The following is a 21,037-nucleotide window of genomic DNA, read 5'->3' on the forward strand; positions in this document are numbered from 1 at the left end:
AGTCAAACACACACACACACACACACACACACACACACACACACACACACACACACACACACACACACACATACACACACGCACACACACAAACACACACACACACATGCACACACGCACGCACGCACGCACGCACATACACACACATACATACACATGCACACACGTATACATATTGGAAAAGTACGGTTTTTCTGCGCAGTAACTACGAATGTGATACTACTACTACTACTACTACTACTACGACTACTACTACTACTACTACTACTACTGCTACTACTACTACTACTACTACTACTACTACTACTACTACTCGATATTATTAAATGTTATTGCTGGTGATGTTGAAAATGCTTTATTAAGTAAAGTGAAAGTTGTGTTGTGTCATTAAGAAGTGGGTGTAGTCGTCAGCTGACTTTTCATATAAAAACAACGATAATTTATATTTCTACTCCACATTACAAAACTAACAAGCACAACAACAACTAAACCACCTCCAGCAACATAAACGACAAGCAAAAAGTAAGTTAGATATATTCCTAACAATTTTATAATGCCTAACGCAAACGATACAAGTTCGGATCAGGTTTTTCAGGACGCTATTCATGGATCTATGGAGTTGCCACCACTCTGTGTAAAGATTATCAATACAATACAATTTCAGAGATTACGTAATATCAAACAACTAGGTTTGTGTTATTATGTTTATCCATCAGCTTCGCATAATAGATTCGAGCATTGTCTGGGGACATGTCATCTAGCTGGGAAAATGATTCGCCATCTTAAGCAGCAAGATTCCAATTTGGGTATAACTGATAGAGATATACTATGTGTTGAAATTGCTGGTTTGTGCCACGATTTAGGACATGCACCTTTTTCGCATGCCTTTGAAGGTATTATTAATGAAACTCGAGGAGAAGATAATAAATGGAAACATGAAAAGGCATCGTGTTATATGTTGGATCATCTTCTTGGAGAGAACACATATATTAAAAACAAACTTGAGACTGATGAAATTGATTTCATAAAAGATATTATTATTGGTGAACAAAGGAAGTCTAAGAAGTCAAATTTCTTTTACCAAATTGTCAGCAATAATTTCTATAACATTGACGTTGACAAATGGGATTATCTGGCGAGAGATTCCCATTTTCTTGGCATTGGAACATCCTTTGATCACGAAAGAATGCTGAAAATGTCCAAAGTAATAGATGGCACGCTATGCTACAGAGACAAAACGCTTAAAAATTTCTATGATATGTTTTATTCACGATATCGACTACATAACACGGCTTACCAGCACAAAACTGTTCTCCTGCTTAATAAACTACTTGGCGATGCTTTCAATTCCGCAGATAAACACCTCGCAATTTTCGAGAGGGTGGACGATATGAAGAAATTTACTTATTTTACTGATAGTATTTTGGAGGAGATGTTAAAGTGTGAGGGGAGTGAATGTCTCGAAGACGCCCAGAAAAAACTGAAGGCTATAATCGGTCGGTCTTTTGCATACAAAGGCACCGTCACAGACACAATCGAGGGCACAATCACGGGCACAATCACGGGCACATTCGAAGACAGTGATACGAGGAGAAATACAAGGAAGAGGAGAATCGATGCCAAATTTCGGGCCGATTGTAGAGAACAGGGCACATTCAGGGAAGCAATCAAGGATAAGAAACTGAAGCAGATCAAGTGCACAATCGTTGGCAAAATCGAGAAAACGACCGAGGGTACAATAGAGCGAGAAATATTTGAGGGCAATACGATCAAGGGCAGTATCGAATATAATATCTTGCGCACATCGGAGAGTAAAATGAAGGGCGATATCAAGGGCACACTTCATGGTGAAATCTTGGACAGATCGGAGAGCAACATGCAGGACAATATCGAGGGCACAATCACGGGTAGCATCAATGAAATAATAAACAGCACAGACCGGGTTTCAGTCATGGAAACAGACAAGATCTGCATAGCCCGTTTTGACTATGGAGCTAAAAAAGATAACCCACTATTGAAAATACCATTTTATAGGAAAGATGGAAGCAAACTTAACGACAAAACAACTGAAGAACTGGAAAATATGCTTTTTCTGCCAAAGAAATTTCAAATGAAAACCAGTCATTGCTTTGGAATGAATTTGTAAGGAAATTGTAACTAAAAGAAGAAACAATTAACGAAACCAAAAGAAAAATAAAGCGGAGACAATATTCAAGAGAGAGATCAATAACAAAAAAAAAAAAATCAGATCGAATATAACCAATGAAAGAAAACAAAATCATAGACAACTTGTGAGATGAGTAATGACACTTGGCAAAAAATTAAAATTATAAAAATATATTGAAACTATTCAAACATTGAAAGCTTAAAAATACTAATTGGACAACATTCTCTATTCTAAATTAAAAGAACTTTTTGATCGGAAATATTTACTTTTAAGAAAATCTTTAAGGTTTTGAAAAAAAAAATTAACATATATTTCCTTACTTATAAATTAAATCCTCTCATTGAGTCACGAAAGAAACATATGAGAAAGATTTATTCTTTGCTTAAAATTTGGTAAAAGTTTAAAATTTTAAAAACATCTTGAAACTATTTTTAAATTCAAAGGCTAGAAATATTAAGCGAACAGCACTTTTTTCCTAAATTAACTATGTTTTTTTTACTTTTCTACTAGAAATATTGTCTAGTCTTCGATTTCTTTAAATTTTAACATATATTTTCTTACTTTCAAAAATTATAACCTCTCATTGAGTCATGTTAAGAATATGGGAAAACCATCACTTTTTTGTTTAAGATTTGGTAAAAGTTTAAAAGTGTAAATGTATATTGAAACTTTTGTAAGATTCAAATGTTAGAAATAATAAACGTGCAATAATTTTTTTGTAAATTAACCATCGATTTTTTTTTGTTTTGTTTTCTCTTCGATTTCTTTAAATTTTATCATATATTTCCTTACTTTGAAAATATATAATTTCATTGTGTATCATTAAAAATGTATATGAGAATTAGATAATTTTTTGTGTGTGGTTGGTTGTCATACATGCACGCGCACTCTCTAACAGACTCACATTGACACACTCGATGCACCAGTAATTGTGTCGATAAGTCGGGCGTCCTTTTGTTGAAATAACTTTTTTCATGAATAGAGAAAGGCAGAGAGTAGGCTGAATTGTATCTGTGCCGCATAAAACTGTTAAAGGGATTTCATTCGTGTTATGACGTTCAAATTTTATTCGAGATTGACGTGACTATAATTCTTAAAGTTTCAATAAAAGAAGTATTAATTGAGCACATTGTGTTGATGTGAGCGACTTGACCATCTCCTCATATTTGCTGGCATTTTGTCCAAGAAAAGCATTTGGGTAGAGAAACTTCAAAATGAATAGTCTCCCTTAATCTTGTAATGATATTGAAGGAGATAACTCGTTATATTACTTTTGTTTTATTTATCTCCCTTCGTTGTTGTTTTACAAACAGGATATACGCATTGTAATCTTGCAGTGGGTGAGAAATAAACAGCATTAACTACTGACTACTAGATTTACACTAATATTGTAGATGAGGCGCGACAATAGTGTAGCGAGTAACCAAACATATAGGTCAGTTTGTAGAGGTCAAATATGTACCAAATATATTTCACCTGATCTAGAAGATTTATATCAAGATTTCTGAAGACGCTTGGCTTCTCAATATACTTCCATATGAAGTACACCATGTCTAAGCCATAACTTCTGTTATACATTTATGTTTTCCTTTAAGAAAATGAAAGTAACTGAAGATTCTGTTTTACGAAAGCTAATCTACGTCATCTGTGAACATGTTCTCTTTTATTAATATCCAGAAAATAATATTCGTTCTATTTTCCAAAGGTATTGATTATATAATTTCGTAGTTTCTTAACTGATGTAGGATTTGTTTTTATTGTTGTAGTTCTTGCTGCTACTGTTGATTTTTCAGAGGAGTGATGTTATTGCTGGTATTCTAGAGAAAATTCTAACGACACTATATTTGCCTTGTTCCAACTTTACACGCATACATTTACCTACATCTATTCATTCACACACACACAAACACACACACACACACACACACACACACACACACACACACACACACAACACTCACACGTGCATTCACATACACACACACACACACATACTTACATACACATGCACACTCGTATACTTATGTGAAAACATCGGGCTTTCTGCGCTGTAGTTAAATCCGAATGTGATAATTGTACGCTAATAATATAACTACTACTACTACTACTACAACTACTACAACTACTACTACTACTACTACTACTACTACTACTACTACTACTACTACTACTACTACTACTACTACTACTACTATTCGATATTATTAAATGTTATTGCTGATGATGTTGAAGATGCTTTATTAAGTAAAGTGAAAGTTGTGTTGTGTTATAAAAAAAAGTGGGTGTAGTCGTCAGCTGACTTTTCATATAACAACAAAGTTCACTTCCTGTTTTTGTCCTGCCAACATCGGAGACACTTTCTGATCGCTTATATTATTTGTGACACCAGATATTTCATGTCAATGCGACTGAGATAATTTCAAATCAAATATTAGAGATATTCAACTAAATATATCTGGATAATTTATATTTTTACCCCACATTACAAAACATTACAAAATTATAACCTCTCATTGAGTCATGTTAGAATATTGAAAAATCATCACATTTTTGTTTAAGATTTGGTAAAAGTTTAAAAGTGTAAATGTATATAGAAACTTTTCTAAGATTCAAATGTTAGAAATAATAAACGTGCAATAATTTTTTTCTAAATTAACCATTGATGTTTTTTTTTCTTTCTTCATTTCGATTTTTAAAAAATTTTATCATATATTTCCATACTTTGAAAATATATAATTTCATTGTGTATCATTAAAAATGTATATGAGAAGTAGAGAATTTTTTGTGTGTGTGATTGGTTTTCATACATGCACGCGCACTCTCTAACAGACTCACATTGACACACTCGAAGCACCAGTAGTTGTGTCGATAAGTCGGGCGTCCTTTTGTTGAAATAACTTCTTTCATGAATAGAGAAAAGCAGAGAGTAGGCTGAATTGTATCTGTGCCGCATAAAACTGTTAAAGGGATTTCATTCGTGTTATGACGTTCAAATTTTATTCGAGATTGACGTTACTATATCGTGTAATCAACATCGTGTTGATATAGATAAACTTCAGAATAAATAGTCTCCCTTAATCTTGTAATTATATTGAAGGAGACAACTCGTTATATTACTTTTGTTGTATTTATCTTACTTCGTTGTTGTTTTACAAACAGGATATACGCATTGGAATCTAGCAGAGGGTGAGAAATAAACAGCATTAACTACTGACTACTAGATTAACACTAATATTCTAGATGACGCGCGACAATAGTGTAACGAATAACCAAACATTATCCGTCAGTTTGTGATCTAAAAGATTTATATCAAGATTTCTGAAGACGTTTGACTTCTCAATATACTTCCATATGAAGTACACCATGTCTAAGCCATAACTTCTGTTATACATTTATGTGGTCTTTTAAGAAATTGAAAGTAACTGAAATTTCTGTTTTACGAAAGCTAATCCACGTCATCTGTGAAGATGTTTTATTTTATTAATATCCAGAAAATAATATTCGTTCTATTTTCCAAAGGCAACGATAATATAATTTTGTAGTTTCTTAACTGATGTAAGATTTGCTTTTATTGTTGTTGTTGTAGTTCTTGCTGCAACTGTAAATTTGAGGAGTGATGTTATTGCTGGTATTCTAAAGAAAATTCCAACGACACTACATTTGCTCGTTCGAACTTAACACGCATATATTTAAATACATCTATTCAGTCAAACACACACACACACACACACACACACACACACACACATACACACACACACACACAAACACACACACACACACACGCACACACGCACGCACGCACGCACGCACATACACACACATACATACACATGCACACACGTATACATATTGGAAAAGTACGGTTTTTCTGCGCAGTAACTACGAATGTGATACTACTACTACTACTACTACTACTACGACTACTACTACTACTAATACTACTACTACTGCTACTACTACTACTACTACTACTACTACTACTACTACTACTACTACTACTACTACTACTCGATATTATTAAATGTTATTGCTGGTGATGTTGAAAATGCTTTATTAAGTAAAGTGAAAGTTGTGTTGTGTCATTAAGAAGTGGGTGTAGTCGTCAGCTGACTTTTCATATAAAAACAACGATAATTTATATTTCTACTCCACATTACAAAACTAACAAGCACAACAACAACTAAACCACCTCCAGCAACATAAACGACAAACAAAAAGTAAGTTAGATATATTCCTAACAATTTTATAATGCCTAACGCAAACGATACAAGTTCGGATCAGGTTTTTCAGGACGCTATTCATGGATCTATGGAGTTGCCACCACTCTGTGTAGAGATTATCAATACAATACAATTTCAGAGATTACGTAATATCAAACAACTAGGTTTGTGTTATTATGTTTATCCATCAGCTTCGCATAATAGATTCGAGCATTGTCTGGGGACATGTCATCTAGCTGGGAAAATGATTCGCCATCTTAAGCAGCAAGATTCCAATTTGGGTATAACTGATAGAGATATACTATGTGTTGAAATTGCTGGTTTGTGCCACGATTTAGGACATGCACCTTTTTCGCATGCCTTTGAAGGTATTATTAATGAAACTCGAGGAGAAGATAATAAATGGAAACATGAAAAGGCATCGTGTTATATGTTGGATCATCTTCTTGGAAAGAACACATATATTAAAAACAAACTTGAGACTGATGAAATTGATTTCATAAAAGATATTATTATTGGTGAACAAAGGAAGTCTAAGAAGTCAAATTTCTTTTACCAAATTGTCAGCAATAATTTCTATAACATTGACGTTGACAAATGGGATTATCTGGCGAGAGATTCCCATTTTCTTGGCATTGGAACATCCTTTGATCACGAAAGAATGCTGAAAATGTCCAAAGTAATAGATGGCACGCTATGCTACAGAGACAAAACGCTTAAAAATTTCTATGATATGTTTTATTCACGATATCGACTACATAACACGGCTTACCAGCACAAAACTGTTCTCCTGCTTAATAAACTACTTGGCGATGCTTTCAATTCCGCAGATAAACACCTCGCAATTTTCGAGAGGGTGGACGATATGAAGAAATTTACTTATTTTACTGATAGTATTTTGGAGGAGATGTTAAAGTGTGAGGGGAGTGAATGTCTCGAAGACGCCCAGAAAAAACTGAAGGCTATAATCGGTCGGTCTTTTGCATACAAAGGCACCGTCACAGACACAATCGAGGGCACAATCACGGGCACATTCGAAGACAGTGATACGAGGAGAAATACAAGGAAGAGGAGAATCGATGCCAAATTTCGGGCCGATTGTAGAGAACAGGGCACATTCAGGGAAGCAATCAAGGATAAGAAACTGAAGCAGATCAAGTGCACAATCGTTGGCGAAATCGAGAAAACGACCGAGGGTACAATAGAGCGAGAAATATTTGAGGGCAATACGATCAAGGGCAGTATCGAATATAATATCTTGCGCACATCGGAGAGTAAAATGAAGGGCGATATCAAGGGCACACTTCATGGTGAAATCTTGGACAGATCGGAGAGCAACATGCAGGGCAATATCGAGGGCACAATCACGGGTAGCATCAATGAAATAATAAACAGCACAGACCGGGTTTCAGTCATGGAAACAGACAAGATCTGCATAGCCCGTTTTGACTATGGAGCTAAAAAAGATAACCCACTATTGAAAATACCATTTTATAGGAAAGATGGAAGCAAACTTAACGACAAAACAACTGAAGAACTGGAAAATATGCTTTTTCTGCCAAAGAAATTTCAAATGAAAACCAGTCATTGCTTTGGAATGAATTTGTAAGGAAATTGTAACTAAAAGAAGAAACAATTAACGAAACCAAAAGAAAAAAAAAGCGGAGACAATATTCAAGAGAGAGATCAATAACAAAAAAAAAAAATCAGATCGAATATAACCAATGAAAGAAAACAAAATCATAGACAACTTGTGAGATGAGTAATGACACTTGGCAAAAAATTAAAATTATAAAAATATATTGAAACTATTCAAACATTGAAAGCTTAAAAATACTAATTGGACAACATTCTCTATTCTAAATTAAAAGAACTTTTTGATCGGAAATATTTACTTTTAAGAAAATTTTTAAGGTTTTGAAAAAAAAAATTAACATATATTTCCTTACTTATAAATTAAATCCTCTCATTGAGTCACGAAAGAAACATATGAGAAAGATTCATTCTTTGCTTAAAATTTGGTAAAAGTTTAAAATTTTAAAAACATCTTGAAACTATTTTTAAATTCAAAGGCTAGAAATATTAAGCGAACAGCACTTTTTTCCTAAATTAACTATGTTTTTTTTACTTTTCTACTAGAAATATTGTCTAGTCTTCGATTTCTTTAAATTTTAACATATATTTTCTTACTTTCAAAAATTATAACCTCTCATTGAGTCATGTTAAGAATATGGGAAAACCATCACTTTTTTGTTTAAGATTTGGTAAAAGTTTAAAAGTGTAAATGTATATTGAAACTTTTGTAAGATTCAAATGTTAGAAATAATAAACGTGCAATAATTTTTTTGTAAATTAACCATCGATTTTTTTTTGTTTTGTTTTCTCTTCGATTTCTTTAAATTTTATCATATATTTCCTTACTTTGAAAATATATAATTTCATTGTGTATCATTAAAAATGTATATGAGAATTAGATAATTTTTTGTGTGTGGTTGGTTGTCATACATGCACGCGCACTCTCTAACAGACTCACATTGACACACTCGATGCACCAGTAATTGTGTCGATAAGTCGGGCGTCCTTTTGTTGAAATAACTTTTTTCATGAATAGAGAAAGGCAGAGAGTAGGCTGAATTGTATCTGTGCCGCATAAAACTGTTAAAGGGATTTCATTCGTGTTATGACGTTCAAATTTTATTCGAGATTGACGTGACTATAATTCTTAAAGTTTCAATAAAAGAAGTATTAATTGAGCACATTGTGTTGATGTGAGCGACTTGACCATCTCCTCATATTTGCTGGCATTTTGTCCAAGAAAAGCATTTGGGTAGAGAAACTTCAAAATGAATAGTCTCGATATTATTAAATGTTATTGCTGATGATGTTGAAGATGCTTTATTAAGTAAAGTGAAAGTTGTGTTGTGTTATAAAAAAAGTGGGTGTAATCGTCAGCTGACTTTTCATATAACAACAAAGTTCACTTCCTGTTTTTTTTTTCTGCCAACATCGGAGACACTTTCTGATCGCTTATATTATTTGTGACACCAGATATTTCATGCCAATGCGACAGAGATAATTTCAAATCAAATATTAGAAATATTCAACTGAACATGTCTGGATAATTTATATTTTTACCTCACATTACAAAATATTTCAAAAATTATAACCTCTCATTGAGTCATGTTAGAATATAGGAAAATCATCACTATTTTGTTTAAGATTTGGTCAAAGTGTAAATGTATATTGAAAACTTTCAAAGATTCAAAGCAAAAAGATTTCAAAGCAAAAAGTAAATTAGATATATTCAAATAAGCTTTCTCCGTTTTTGTTTTAGAAGTCTAATTTCTCAAGATTGGTATTTGAGCAGTTTGTTACACATCCCAGTGCCCAAACAATAACCGGTATAAGCCTGAACTTGATTCTGCAGGTTCCTTACTAGTTCAGCCTAGGTATTTTCTTTTTCACTGGTCTCTAACTTTATGTTCACATCCTCAGAGCAGCTGATTTTCACAACAGTACACAGTTTCTCTTCTCTATCGCAAATTACTATCATGTTTATTATGTTTACATTTTATTGAGGTTTTCGCTGGAACAGTCCATCAGTACTTCTTTTTATTTTGAGTGGCTATAGCTTCTACTATACTGTAGGCTCTCATTTCTTTGGTTTCAGAGTTATCCCTCCCACGGATCTCATTATAGAGTGTCCAAGCTACAACACCATGTCTCATCGGTAGATAATATAGTGATGACATCTTATGTTGATGACAACTGCTTATGATGTAGGTAATATCTTTGGTGTTAACTCCACAAAGTATCCATCTGTTATCACATTTTGCTGATTTTTCTGCGTCTCTGTCCCTTTTGTGCATCAGGTATTTGGTTGATGTTTCTTGTTCCTGGATGGCAAACATATAACCTTCAAAGTGGGAGGTTGTAATCCGGTTGTTGATCCATGATAGACTGTTTTGATGATCAATATTACTATCATCTCTGATCTTTCTGCTAATATATCCATGCAGAGTCTTCTGCTGATATACACTCATTTTTTCATCTGATGATACGTGCGGTAGAGTCGTGCGACTTCTTTGGACATGTATTTAAGGTTATCAGGTGAGGAATGCTTCTCAAGGAGCTGCTTTCCAAGTCTCATGATGATATCAGTCTCATGATGATATCAGTCTCATGATGATATCAGTCTCATGATGATATCAGTCTCATGTATGCAAACTTGGTCAGGCGATGCGCTACGACACTTGGTGATTACAAGATGTTACCAAAGGTATATGACACGACATACAAAGGCATTTTGGATCGATGTTAAGCCTTTGCCGCCTTCTTTTCATTTTAGATAGAGGCAGTCTACATTACTGTTGGTGTGGAAATTATGTGTGCTTATTAGAACACATAAAGCTGAAAATCAGTGAAAAAGAGACCACCTATGCTGAACCATTGAGAAATCTGCAGTTACTATCCAGATTACAAATTCAGGTTTATACCTGTAATTATTGGGGCCTGGGATATGTAACACACTGCCTAAATACTAATCTTGAGAAATTAGGCTTCTCAAAACCAGAAAGGAGAAAGCTAATTCGAAGACTACAGATCCAGTCCATCACTGGATCTGTAAAAATCTGTAAAACCTTCCAAAAAGTTTATCATTTAAATATATATGAGCATGTCTAGAAATGTAACAATATGCATAAGAATACATACATAAGACATACAAATCTGCACATACATACATGCATGCATACATACATACATACATACATACATACATACACACACACACACACACACACACACACACATACATGCATACATATATACATACAAACAAGCAAACAAAAATACCCTGTTGCTGATGTTGAAATTCCACTGAAGGAACCTTGGATCTAGGTTAGAAACCGGTTCTTTCTCTATAGACAAGAAATCTTGAAATAAACTGAATAATGACATCCATACACACTGCCCAAATACGAATTTTGGGAAATTAGGCTTCTCAAAACCAGAAAGGAGAAACATGATTCGAAAATTACAGATTGAAGCCGTCACTGGAATTAAAAACTGTAAAACTTTCCACAAGTTTGTCATTTAAGTATATATATGAGTATGTCTAGACATGCAACTATATGCGGAAAATTACACGCATAAAACAAAACATCCAAATCTGCACATATACATACATACAGCATTACTGGCTCAAGTAACTGACCACTGTCCTCCTACTACGACTATAGTAAATACCAGGTACAACCGCAACGATTATTGTAGTAGTAGTGGTAGTCAGGATTATATACCGGTGAAACGTGCCCTTACTGAAATTTTCTGAAAAATAATAACTTTGACTTTGAAGTACTCTCTCGAGGAGAGCATATTTTCTACCAAAGTAAGGAAAAAAAACCCACTAGATACGGTATAAAAAGTTCTTAACGAAATTGGTGATGAGTATTTACAGCGGTGTGAGGAACCCACATACTGATAAATCAGTGCCTGTCTATATGCTCTGGCTATTACTGAAGTTTTCTGAAGACGTTTAGCTTCTCACCATACTTCTACACAAAGACACCATCTTCTGTTATATATTTACATGTTCTTTTACGGAAATGAAAGTAACTGAGAATTCTGTTTCAAGAAAGTTAATCCATGTCATTTGCGCACAGCTTTTCAAATGTAATTAGTAGCACTAACAATTTACATCAACATAATTACAACAAACGTTTTTTAGACCCACTTCAGAGAAAAAGATACACGTGCTGGAAGAGCATATACAGGAAAACCCAAAGTAATGAACTTAACAAACACACATATTTATCAAAACTAAAAAGAAAAACAACATAAAGCACTAAAAAGAATATTGACAAATGTGAAATTATATCCAACAACAACAGAAACAAGAATTAAAAGATGCGGGCGTCCAAACTGAGGAATTTGCTTCAGCCTATTGGGAAGTTCGGAATTCTAGTTCAAATAAGGAGAGAGATTCACAGTTCAGACTGATTTTACTAGGGCATCCAAAAATTCAATTTATATAAATTGTCCAGGATGTGGGCAGAATTATTTAGACCGAAGAAGGATGTGCCTTATATGGAGAACTGCACATCATGTGGACAAATACTATTTGAGCGAACACATAGAGAGATGTGCGAGCAATCTCCAACCAAACTTCACTGTTTTCCCTTTTTTACCAGTGCAAGGAGCTAATTTCTGTACAACAACGGTAAAATAAAGAGAAAATATTTATTGTAAAATAACCAAACACTTAGATCAGTTGTTAGAAGTTAAATATGTCTCATATATAACAGACCTGATCTAAAAGATTTATATCAAAATTTCTGAAGACGTTTAGCTACTCACCATACTTCTATACGAATGTCACCACCTCTAAGCTATATAGTACAGAGTTCTTTTAAGAAAATAAAAGTAACTGAAAATTCCGTTTTATTAAAACAAATGATTTGACGGGCAACACTTGTTTTCTTAACGAAACACTTTCAAACTTGGGTCGCTGGTAGAATGTGTCATACAAAACAACTTTTTCTCTTAGCCTTCTTAACAAAAAATTGTACATCGCAAGTTATTTCATGTTAAAGTTGTCGTATTTCTGTAATTTCAACCAATCACTGACGTCTATTCAGCTGAATACAGTCAGTGCTCTTTTTATAAACAATAAATTTTGGCCGGTCATAAAAATGTTATTCCCTGTGATATATTTCATCCGGTTTAATCGTAATTTATACGCATATATTGTTTATATAATAAATAACGCTGTGCGTAACTGTGTGTGTAACAATTTTTCGCTAGTATTCAGTAACACATTTTCTAAATGATGGTAGAGTTTGATTTGAAGAAGAACTAGAGTTCGGGTTCTAGAGTTAGGGTTAGTTTTAGGGTGACGGTTAGGGTTATGATTATTTTTGCCATAACCTCACTCATAACCCTAACCCTAACCCTAACTCTAAAACCCGAACCCTAACCCTAAACTAGAGTTTGATTTGAAGAAGATTTGGCTGCTATTTCTAGGAAATAAAGCACTTGGTGGAGGTGCATTAATAATTCTGCCAGCTCCAATAACAAGTGCAGGCAATATTCAAGTATTTTGATGGCTTTTTCCCCTTTGTTTACGAACAGTCTAGTTAATCGGAAATGTCAGAACTAACGGGGATTAATACCATATACACCGTCACAGCACACACACACACACTCGTATACTTATGTGAAAACATCGGGCTTTCTGCGCTGTAGTTAAATCCGAATGTGATAATTGTACGCTACTAATATAACTACTACTACTACTACTACTACTACTACTACTACTACTACTACTACTACTACTACTACTACTACTACTACTCGATATTATTAAATGTTATTGCTGATGATGTTGAAGATGCTTTATTAAGTAAAGTGAAAGTTGTGTTGTATTATAAAAAAAGTGGGTGTAGTCGTCAGCTGACTTTTCATATAACAACAAAGTTCACTTCCTGTTTTTTTTTTTTTCTGCCAACATCGGAGACACTTTCTGATCGCTTATATTATTTGTGACACCAGATATTTCATGCCAATGCGACAGAGATAATTTCAAATCAAATATTAGAAATATTCAACTGAACATGTCTGGATAATTTATATTTTTACCTCACATTACAAAATATTTCAAAAATTATAACCTCTCATTGAGTCATGTTAGAATATGGGAAAATCATCACTATTTTGTTTAAGATTTGGTCAAAGTGTAAATGTATATTGAAAACTTTCAAAGATTCAAAGCAAAAAGATTTCAAAGCAAAAAGTAAATTAGATATATTCCTTAACAATTTTATAATGGCTAACAGTTTCGGATCAGGTTTTTCAGGACGCTATTCATGGATGCATGCAATTTCCATCACTCTGTATTAAAATTGTTAATACTGTACAATTTCAGAGTTTACGTAATATCAAACATATGGTAAAAGTTAAAATTTTTAAAAACATATTGAAACTATTTCTAAATTCAAAGGCTAGAAATAATAGGCGAACAACACTTTTTTCCTAAATTAACTATAGGTGTTTGTAGTCTTTGGTAAATCTATTCTAGCAGGATATATATTTTTCAAAAGGTTTTACGTGCCTTGTATTGCTTTGACGACTTTTATGTTTGTTGGTAGGCTATTTTATTGGAGCGATGTAGCCATTGTCTATAGCATTTGTATGTTCATGTATGTAATACATTGATTGTTTTATTACTTGTATTTATGTTCGAGAAGTTAACATTTTGTTGTTCGTGTTTTAGGTTGTACTTGTGTTTGTAGTATTAGTGGTGTTTGTAATAGCGATAGCAATAAAGATGGCGTTGACAGTATTCGCGTTGTCCTTGCTGAAGGTGTGATATCGGCATATCATTATTTAAATCTAAAACCCACCCTCTCTCTCTCTCTCTCTCTCTCTCTCCTCTCTCTCTCTCTCTCTCTCTCTCTCTCTCTCTCTCTCTCTCTCTCTCTCTATCTATCTATCTATCTATCTATCTTTCTCCGTTCCGTCGTACCGCACGGCCTTTCTTTGCTAGCATGTTTTGTCTTTCTTTCTCTTTTGTTCACATTTGACAATTTAGAGTTTTCCTCGTTACCTTCGCCACACAACATACCTGAGTTTTCCGTAGCTAGAAGAGGCATGATTTGTGCAGGATTGTATTTTCTTCTGTTATTGATCTTTTAGTCGTTGTTTTAAGGCTTTCTGTTGCTGCTGCTGTTGTTGTTCTAGGTGCAGCTTCAATTTTAGTACCTAGTGCAGCAGCCATTGTAGCGATGTTGCTGGTATTGTTGATGTTTCTGCGTTAGCAGTAGTGGACTCTCTCTCTCTCTCTCTCTCTCTCTCTCTCTATCTCTCTCTCTCTCTCTCTCTCTCTCTCTCTCTCTCTCTCTCTCTCTCTCTCTCTCTCTCTCTCTCTCTCTCTCTCTCAGTAGTCACTTTTTATTGTTATTTTTGTTGCTGGAAGGAGAAAGCCGTAAGGTAAGCGGTGCTACCAAGATTGTGATATCTAGATCTTCAATCTCTATTACCAGTTGCTGCTCTCTTTAGATCTTTATTAGGTAGGGTTTCATCTGAACCAGGATTTCCAATCCTAACCCAACCTAATTTTATTTCTGAATTTTGCTTTTTATTTCCATCATTGTTTTAAGCTCTTCCAGAATAATACATTTTATCAGCCAGCAGAAGTTAAGTTCTGGTTGTACGTTTGCAATTTTCACCATGAGCACTCATTTTCTGTCTCAGATAAATTGGAATCACTGTAAATTTGTTACCTCTATATGGGACAGTGAAATGTTTCTAGGCTAGAGTTTCCGAGTGAATATTTACTCGTATGCGACCATACTGGTTGACACAAGTGATAAAACCTATGTCACTCCATAGCTCAGCGGAATTTGCTTTAACTGGCATATTTTCAAATATACACTTGTACACTACCGTTCTTCTACGTTTTTTGCTCTAGAACGTACGGTGGTACAATGACTGTAGTCCTTTTACTATTTGGTATTTTCTATCCAATTGGACAAAATCAAATGTTTTGGCAGTACCAGCAAAGGAGCTGCTTTTTACTGTGATTTTACTGCTGTTGTTACTGTTGCTGCATCATTGCTTATAACTATGTAGTAGCAGTGGTCAACTGCTTCTAATTCAACTTGTTACTAATGCAGTAATGATTTCCATCCCTGTCTCTCTCTTTCTTTCTCTCTCTCTCTCTTTCTTTCTCTCTCTCTCTCTCTCTCTCTCTCTCTCTCTCTCCCTCCCCCTCTCTCTCTCTCTCTCTCTCTCTCTCTCTCTCTATCTCTCCCTACCCCTCTCTCTCTCTCTCTCTCTCTCTCTCTTCATTGTGTGGGTGTCAGGCAGTTTTACTTCTATCTACAGCTCTAAGGGACACATCAATATTACGGCTGCTATTGTTGCTATTGACACTGCTATCATAGTTGCTAGTTACTCCTGCAGTGGTAGTACCGCGTAAAAGGTTTTGACTGTAGCGACATTCCCAATCGCTTTTCTTCGTTTTCTTCACTAGAAATAAAACGTGGAAGCCGTCTTAGAGATTGTTGTCTTGATTGAAAAATATTAGTTTTCCGTCGGAAGAATAACTAAAGAAGTCGACAAGCTTCTGATAGCTCGATTTTCTTAAAAAAGATGAAACAATAAAATTAAGAATTACAGCTCTCTAAGGAAACAATAACTTACGGAGCACCTAAAATAACATTCAGCTAAGACAATGAACGCTACTACTACTACTACTACTACTACTACTACTACTTGTGATAATAAGGATGACGATGATGATTTCGTTTTTAGTGAGAAAAAGACAGTGAAAAAGACAACATACACGTTTGCGTGTCATACGTAAAAGTGCAAAAGCGAGAGTAACAAAAAAATTGCAAGAAAATTCCAACAAACAAGATTCGCAAATAGAGAGCAGCGACTGAGACAAAAGAACATGCTTGCGCTTTCAGGTGAAAGAAAGGTGGCGAAGATATTTTCATGATAGACACGGTTGATTGACAAATATTCCCTGCTTGAGACAACAGATTAACAATGTACGAGTTCTAAACGAATACACATACAAAGTGGTTTCGTCGCTCTGCATGTATTTCAGACAGATATGGCTGACAACACTTTCATGTCTCTAGAGCATTCCTTGAATCAGAAATACTGCTAGACCAGGAATTCCTGGAGGCTATCCATAGTTCCTGGCTCGAAAGCTCTCTGGAACTAATCATCATTTGATTCGCGTTGATATTTACACTGAGTTTCTCAGAGAACGTCATGATCCTTTACCATCGGTAGTCCTCAAAAGAATGCCAGTATGGAAGCTCCATCTACCGCAGTGTCCAACTGTCGTGAGCAGCAAACAATATTCTAGTTACCATGCACCTCGTATAAATCCTTGCTTGAACCAGAACTGCGACTCCGTCTAGGAGACAAGTTGTAAAAATACGTGTCTGGCAAAAGCAATTAAATCTGTTCACCGTTTAAGAATATAGATGTCGCAGCCCTAGTGTTTGTGCTCTGAATGTTGATAGCAGATGGCAGCCTTGCAATAGAAGGTATCCCTTGCACAAGAACAGACGCTTCAACCTGGGCGGACGACGAAAGCTAAAGCAAAATACAACGGTCAGGTGGTAATGTATAACGGAAGTGGTGTATGCGTTTTCTATTCCTGCCTGACACTTACGGGATTTTCCTCTTAGCCCATTTCTGGGTGAGACTGGCAACTTTGCTTATTATTGTATCTTTTATAATGGTGTTGATCACCTCTATTCTTGTGATGTACAGCAACATTTCGACACGTCTCTCTCCCAGCCCCGTGAGTTTTGTCTCATTTTACCGTCCTCCTTTTCTTCACCATTTGAGGGAGAATCATTGAGAAATGAAAAGACTGGTTGATGGATAGTATTTGTCATTTGTGTCTCTGGGGGTGTTGCGCTAAGAGTGACTGCATATCTTTGGATGTTGCTGTTGTGAAGTGGATGACGTTAATTCCTTTCGATATTCCGGTTATGGTTTTGGTTTTTTATGTTTTTATTGCTGCTACTTTGCTTACCACTGTTATTGTTGCTGTTGGTTGTGGTGTTGCTACTACAGCTGAATTGTTGTAATGGTGGTGCTGAAGTCATAGTGCTTTGACTCCTTTTGTCTGGAGATAGAAAGTGCTCTGCTGGTTAGAGTAACCGCAAGTGTAACATCTGTGTCCCCTGCTACCTCTCCCACAACTCTTATTGAGTTTACTCCTTCCAAATTGACGAAGGAGCGAAGCTTTTTTAGTTTCTCTATTGTGAGCAGCAACTCTGTTCCTAATTTTCACTCTGACAAGTTTTTGTAGGGAGTTGATTTTGTGCTAATGACTTCCTCGTTCTCTTCTAAAATCTTAGAATTTTTGATGGTTCACTTGTGAAGCTCATCTTAGTTATTGCTTTCCCATATAAATCGATAATAATGAATACTCGTTAGAGGACCACGTATGATGCTTGGCTATCTTTCGGGCCTCTTCTTAGTCTAGACATATGTCCTTCTCACTAGTTGGATGTCAAAATTACCGCCACGTTTAATATTTAAAAAAAAAAAGTTTTTCGGAAGAAAAAACTTTTAGTAATTATTTTGCTCCAAATGGACGAAGGAACCAACCAGCCTTTCAATGTCTTGGTTAACCCGAGCCCCACAAACAAAATGGACTTTAAAAATCTCACAAAAACCTTTTCTCCAGAAGAATAAACAAACAACAATTATTTTGTAACTTACGTAGCCTAAGTAAAGCACGCTGAAACTTCTCAGTATTCTGGCTGTAAATGAAGGAATATTACAAATACATATTACAAAAATGAACAGATTATACTGTGGAATGAAAAAAATTCTCTCATGCTATTTAAACTTTTTCAGCTGATTTGGGGTAATTTTAGTGTGCTGAATCCGAATCTGACATTACTTTTCAGATAGCACCCGTAGTATTTTTTTAGTTATTCGCAGCATCAGATTTTCAACCAACTGGTAATATAGACAAAATAGTAGGCTATTTGCATTCGATTTTCATTCATATACTCAACTGAAACAAAAAGAAGTGCTGATAGAGGGATATGTAGGCTACCTGTTAAATTGGCACATAAGATGAGAATTTATTTTACTTTGTTATCACTGTAGTTATAGTAAAGTTCTCCTCACAGTAGGCTATTGATATTAGGTTTTACAGTGCTCCCTCTCTATAACGCGGGTGATATGATCCAACAAAACCAACCGTGTTCTATCCGGGCCGCGGATCCACGGGTCCACGGGTCCACGGGTAAGCGGCGGGAGCTTACCCGTGTTCATGCAGCTAAAAGTATTCCAATACTCCTTCATATTTTAGCAAAAATAGTTTAAGTGAATAAAGCACTGCATTTTGTTTCTAGGAAGAGTGAAGCTAAGATCAAAGTTGATGTTTTTAATCGACCAGAAATTCGCACACTAATTTATGATGAGCTTTTTCAAGAAAAATTAACCTCACTAGAGAAAACTGCTTAGGAATAGTTTGTTTCTCTTATAAACAAAAGTTTTTGGAAAATGAAAAATCATCTATGTTGAAATTGTGAATGATTATTTGAAAGCTTATAAGCAACTTGGGGCTAGAATGTCTCTAAAAATTCATTTTCTCCACTCTCATCTTGATTTCTTTCCACCCAATATGGGTGATGTAAGTGATGAGCATGGGGAATGATTTCATCAACAAATCAAAGAGCTAGAATACCGCTACAAAGGCAGACTTACACCAAACATGCTGACGGACTACTGCTGGTTTTTAAAACGAGAAATGAACACGCAACATAAGCGTAAAGGAAGACGCCAAAGCTATTTTTGAAAAACATAAAAATAATATTCACTTTACACTTTTGTTTTGTGTTTTATTGGTTTTAGAGTTACTTTTCCATCTAGTTGCTATTGTTCTTATGCCAAATAACGGTAATCTACGCTTAACATGTTGATTATATTTGTCATGAATTATCACATTATTGTATTTTTGGTAGGAGTATAACAATGATAGCGCAAAAACCTGACGTGCTACAGTAAAAATGATTGTAGATTCGGAATCAGCGCTCCCAAATTACCAATGAGCACTATTTCGACTAATAGTAGCAAAGTTTTGTTGACTAGTGTTATGGAAAAAACTGGCAGGAAAACAAACAGGATATACGCATTGGAATCTAGCAGAGGGTGAGAAATAAACAGCATTAACTACTGACTACTAGATTAACACTAATATTCTAGATGACGCGCGACAATAGTGTAACGAATAACCAAACATTATCCGTCAGTTTGTGATCTAAAAGATTTATATCAAGATTTCTGAAGACGTTTGACTTCTCAATATACTTCCATATGAAGTACACCATGTCTAAGCCATAACTTCTGTTATACATTTATGTGGTCTTTTAAGAAATTGAAAGTAACTGAAATTTCTGTTTTACGAAAGCTAATCCACGTCATCTGTGAAGATGTTTTATTTTATTAATATCCAGAAAATAATATTCGTTCTATTTTCCAAAGGCAACGATAATATAATTTTGTAGTTTCTTAACTGATGTAAGATTTGCTTTTATTGTTGTTGTTGTAGATCTTGCTGCAACTGTAAATTTGAGGAGTGATGTTATTGCTGGTATTCTAAAGAAAATTCCAACGACACTACATTTGCTCGTTCGAACTTAACACGCATATATTTAAATACATCTATTCAGTCAAACACACACACACACACACACACACACACACACACACACACACACACACACACAAACACACACACACACACGCACACACGCACGCATGCACGCACGCACATACACACACATACATACACATGCACACACGTATACATATTGGAAAAGTACGGTTTTTCTGCGCAGTAACTACGAATGTGATACTACTACTACTACTACTACTACGACTACTACTACTACTACTACTACTACTACTACTACTACTACTACTACTACTACTACTACTACTACTACTACTATTCGATATTATTAAATGTTATTGCTGATGATGTTGAAGATGCTTTATTAAGTAAAGTGAAAGTTGTGTTGTGTTATAAAAAAAAGTGGGTGTAGTCGTCAGCTGACTTTTCATATAACAACAAAGTTCACTTCCTGTTTTTGTC

General features: G+C 34.9%; 2 protein-coding genes and 1 long non-coding RNA gene across 3 annotated transcripts in view; 2 read left to right on the forward strand and 1 right to left on the reverse strand.

The window, feature by feature from the left end:
• Window positions 1-18,946, reverse strand: part of LOC149129112 (uncharacterized) — a 59,090-nt gene extending 40,144 nt beyond the window's left edge. Inside the window, exon 1 of the long non-coding RNA XR_016240443.1 lies at window positions 18,649-18,946. This is a non-coding gene — a long non-coding RNA (uncharacterized LOC149129112). The remainder of the gene's footprint in view (window positions 1-18,648) is intronic.
• On the forward strand, window positions 453-2,899 carry LOC149129118 (deoxynucleoside triphosphate triphosphohydrolase SAMHD1-like). Its single transcript, XM_089346769.1, has one exon. The coding sequence runs from the start codon at window positions 554-556 to the stop codon at window positions 2,144-2,146; it is 1,593 nt and encodes a 530-aa protein (XP_089202895.1). The 5' UTR covers window positions 453-553; the 3' UTR covers window positions 2,147-2,899.
• Window positions 3,480-8,751, forward strand: LOC149129119 (deoxynucleoside triphosphate triphosphohydrolase SAMHD1-like). The gene has a single exon (XM_089346773.1). The coding sequence runs from the start codon at window positions 6,419-6,421 to the stop codon at window positions 7,997-7,999; it is 1,581 nt and encodes a 526-aa protein (XP_089202899.1). The 5' UTR covers window positions 3,480-6,418; the 3' UTR covers window positions 8,000-8,751.
• Window positions 18,947-21,037: the final 2,091 nt, after the last annotated feature.

The sequence above is a fragment of the Octopus bimaculoides genome, unplaced genomic scaffold (assembly GCF_046866305.1).
Source record: "Octopus bimaculoides isolate indiv1 unplaced genomic scaffold, ASM4686630v1 contig149, whole genome shotgun sequence".
NCBI lineage: Eukaryota > Metazoa > Mollusca > Cephalopoda > Octopoda > Octopodidae > Octopus > Octopus bimaculoides.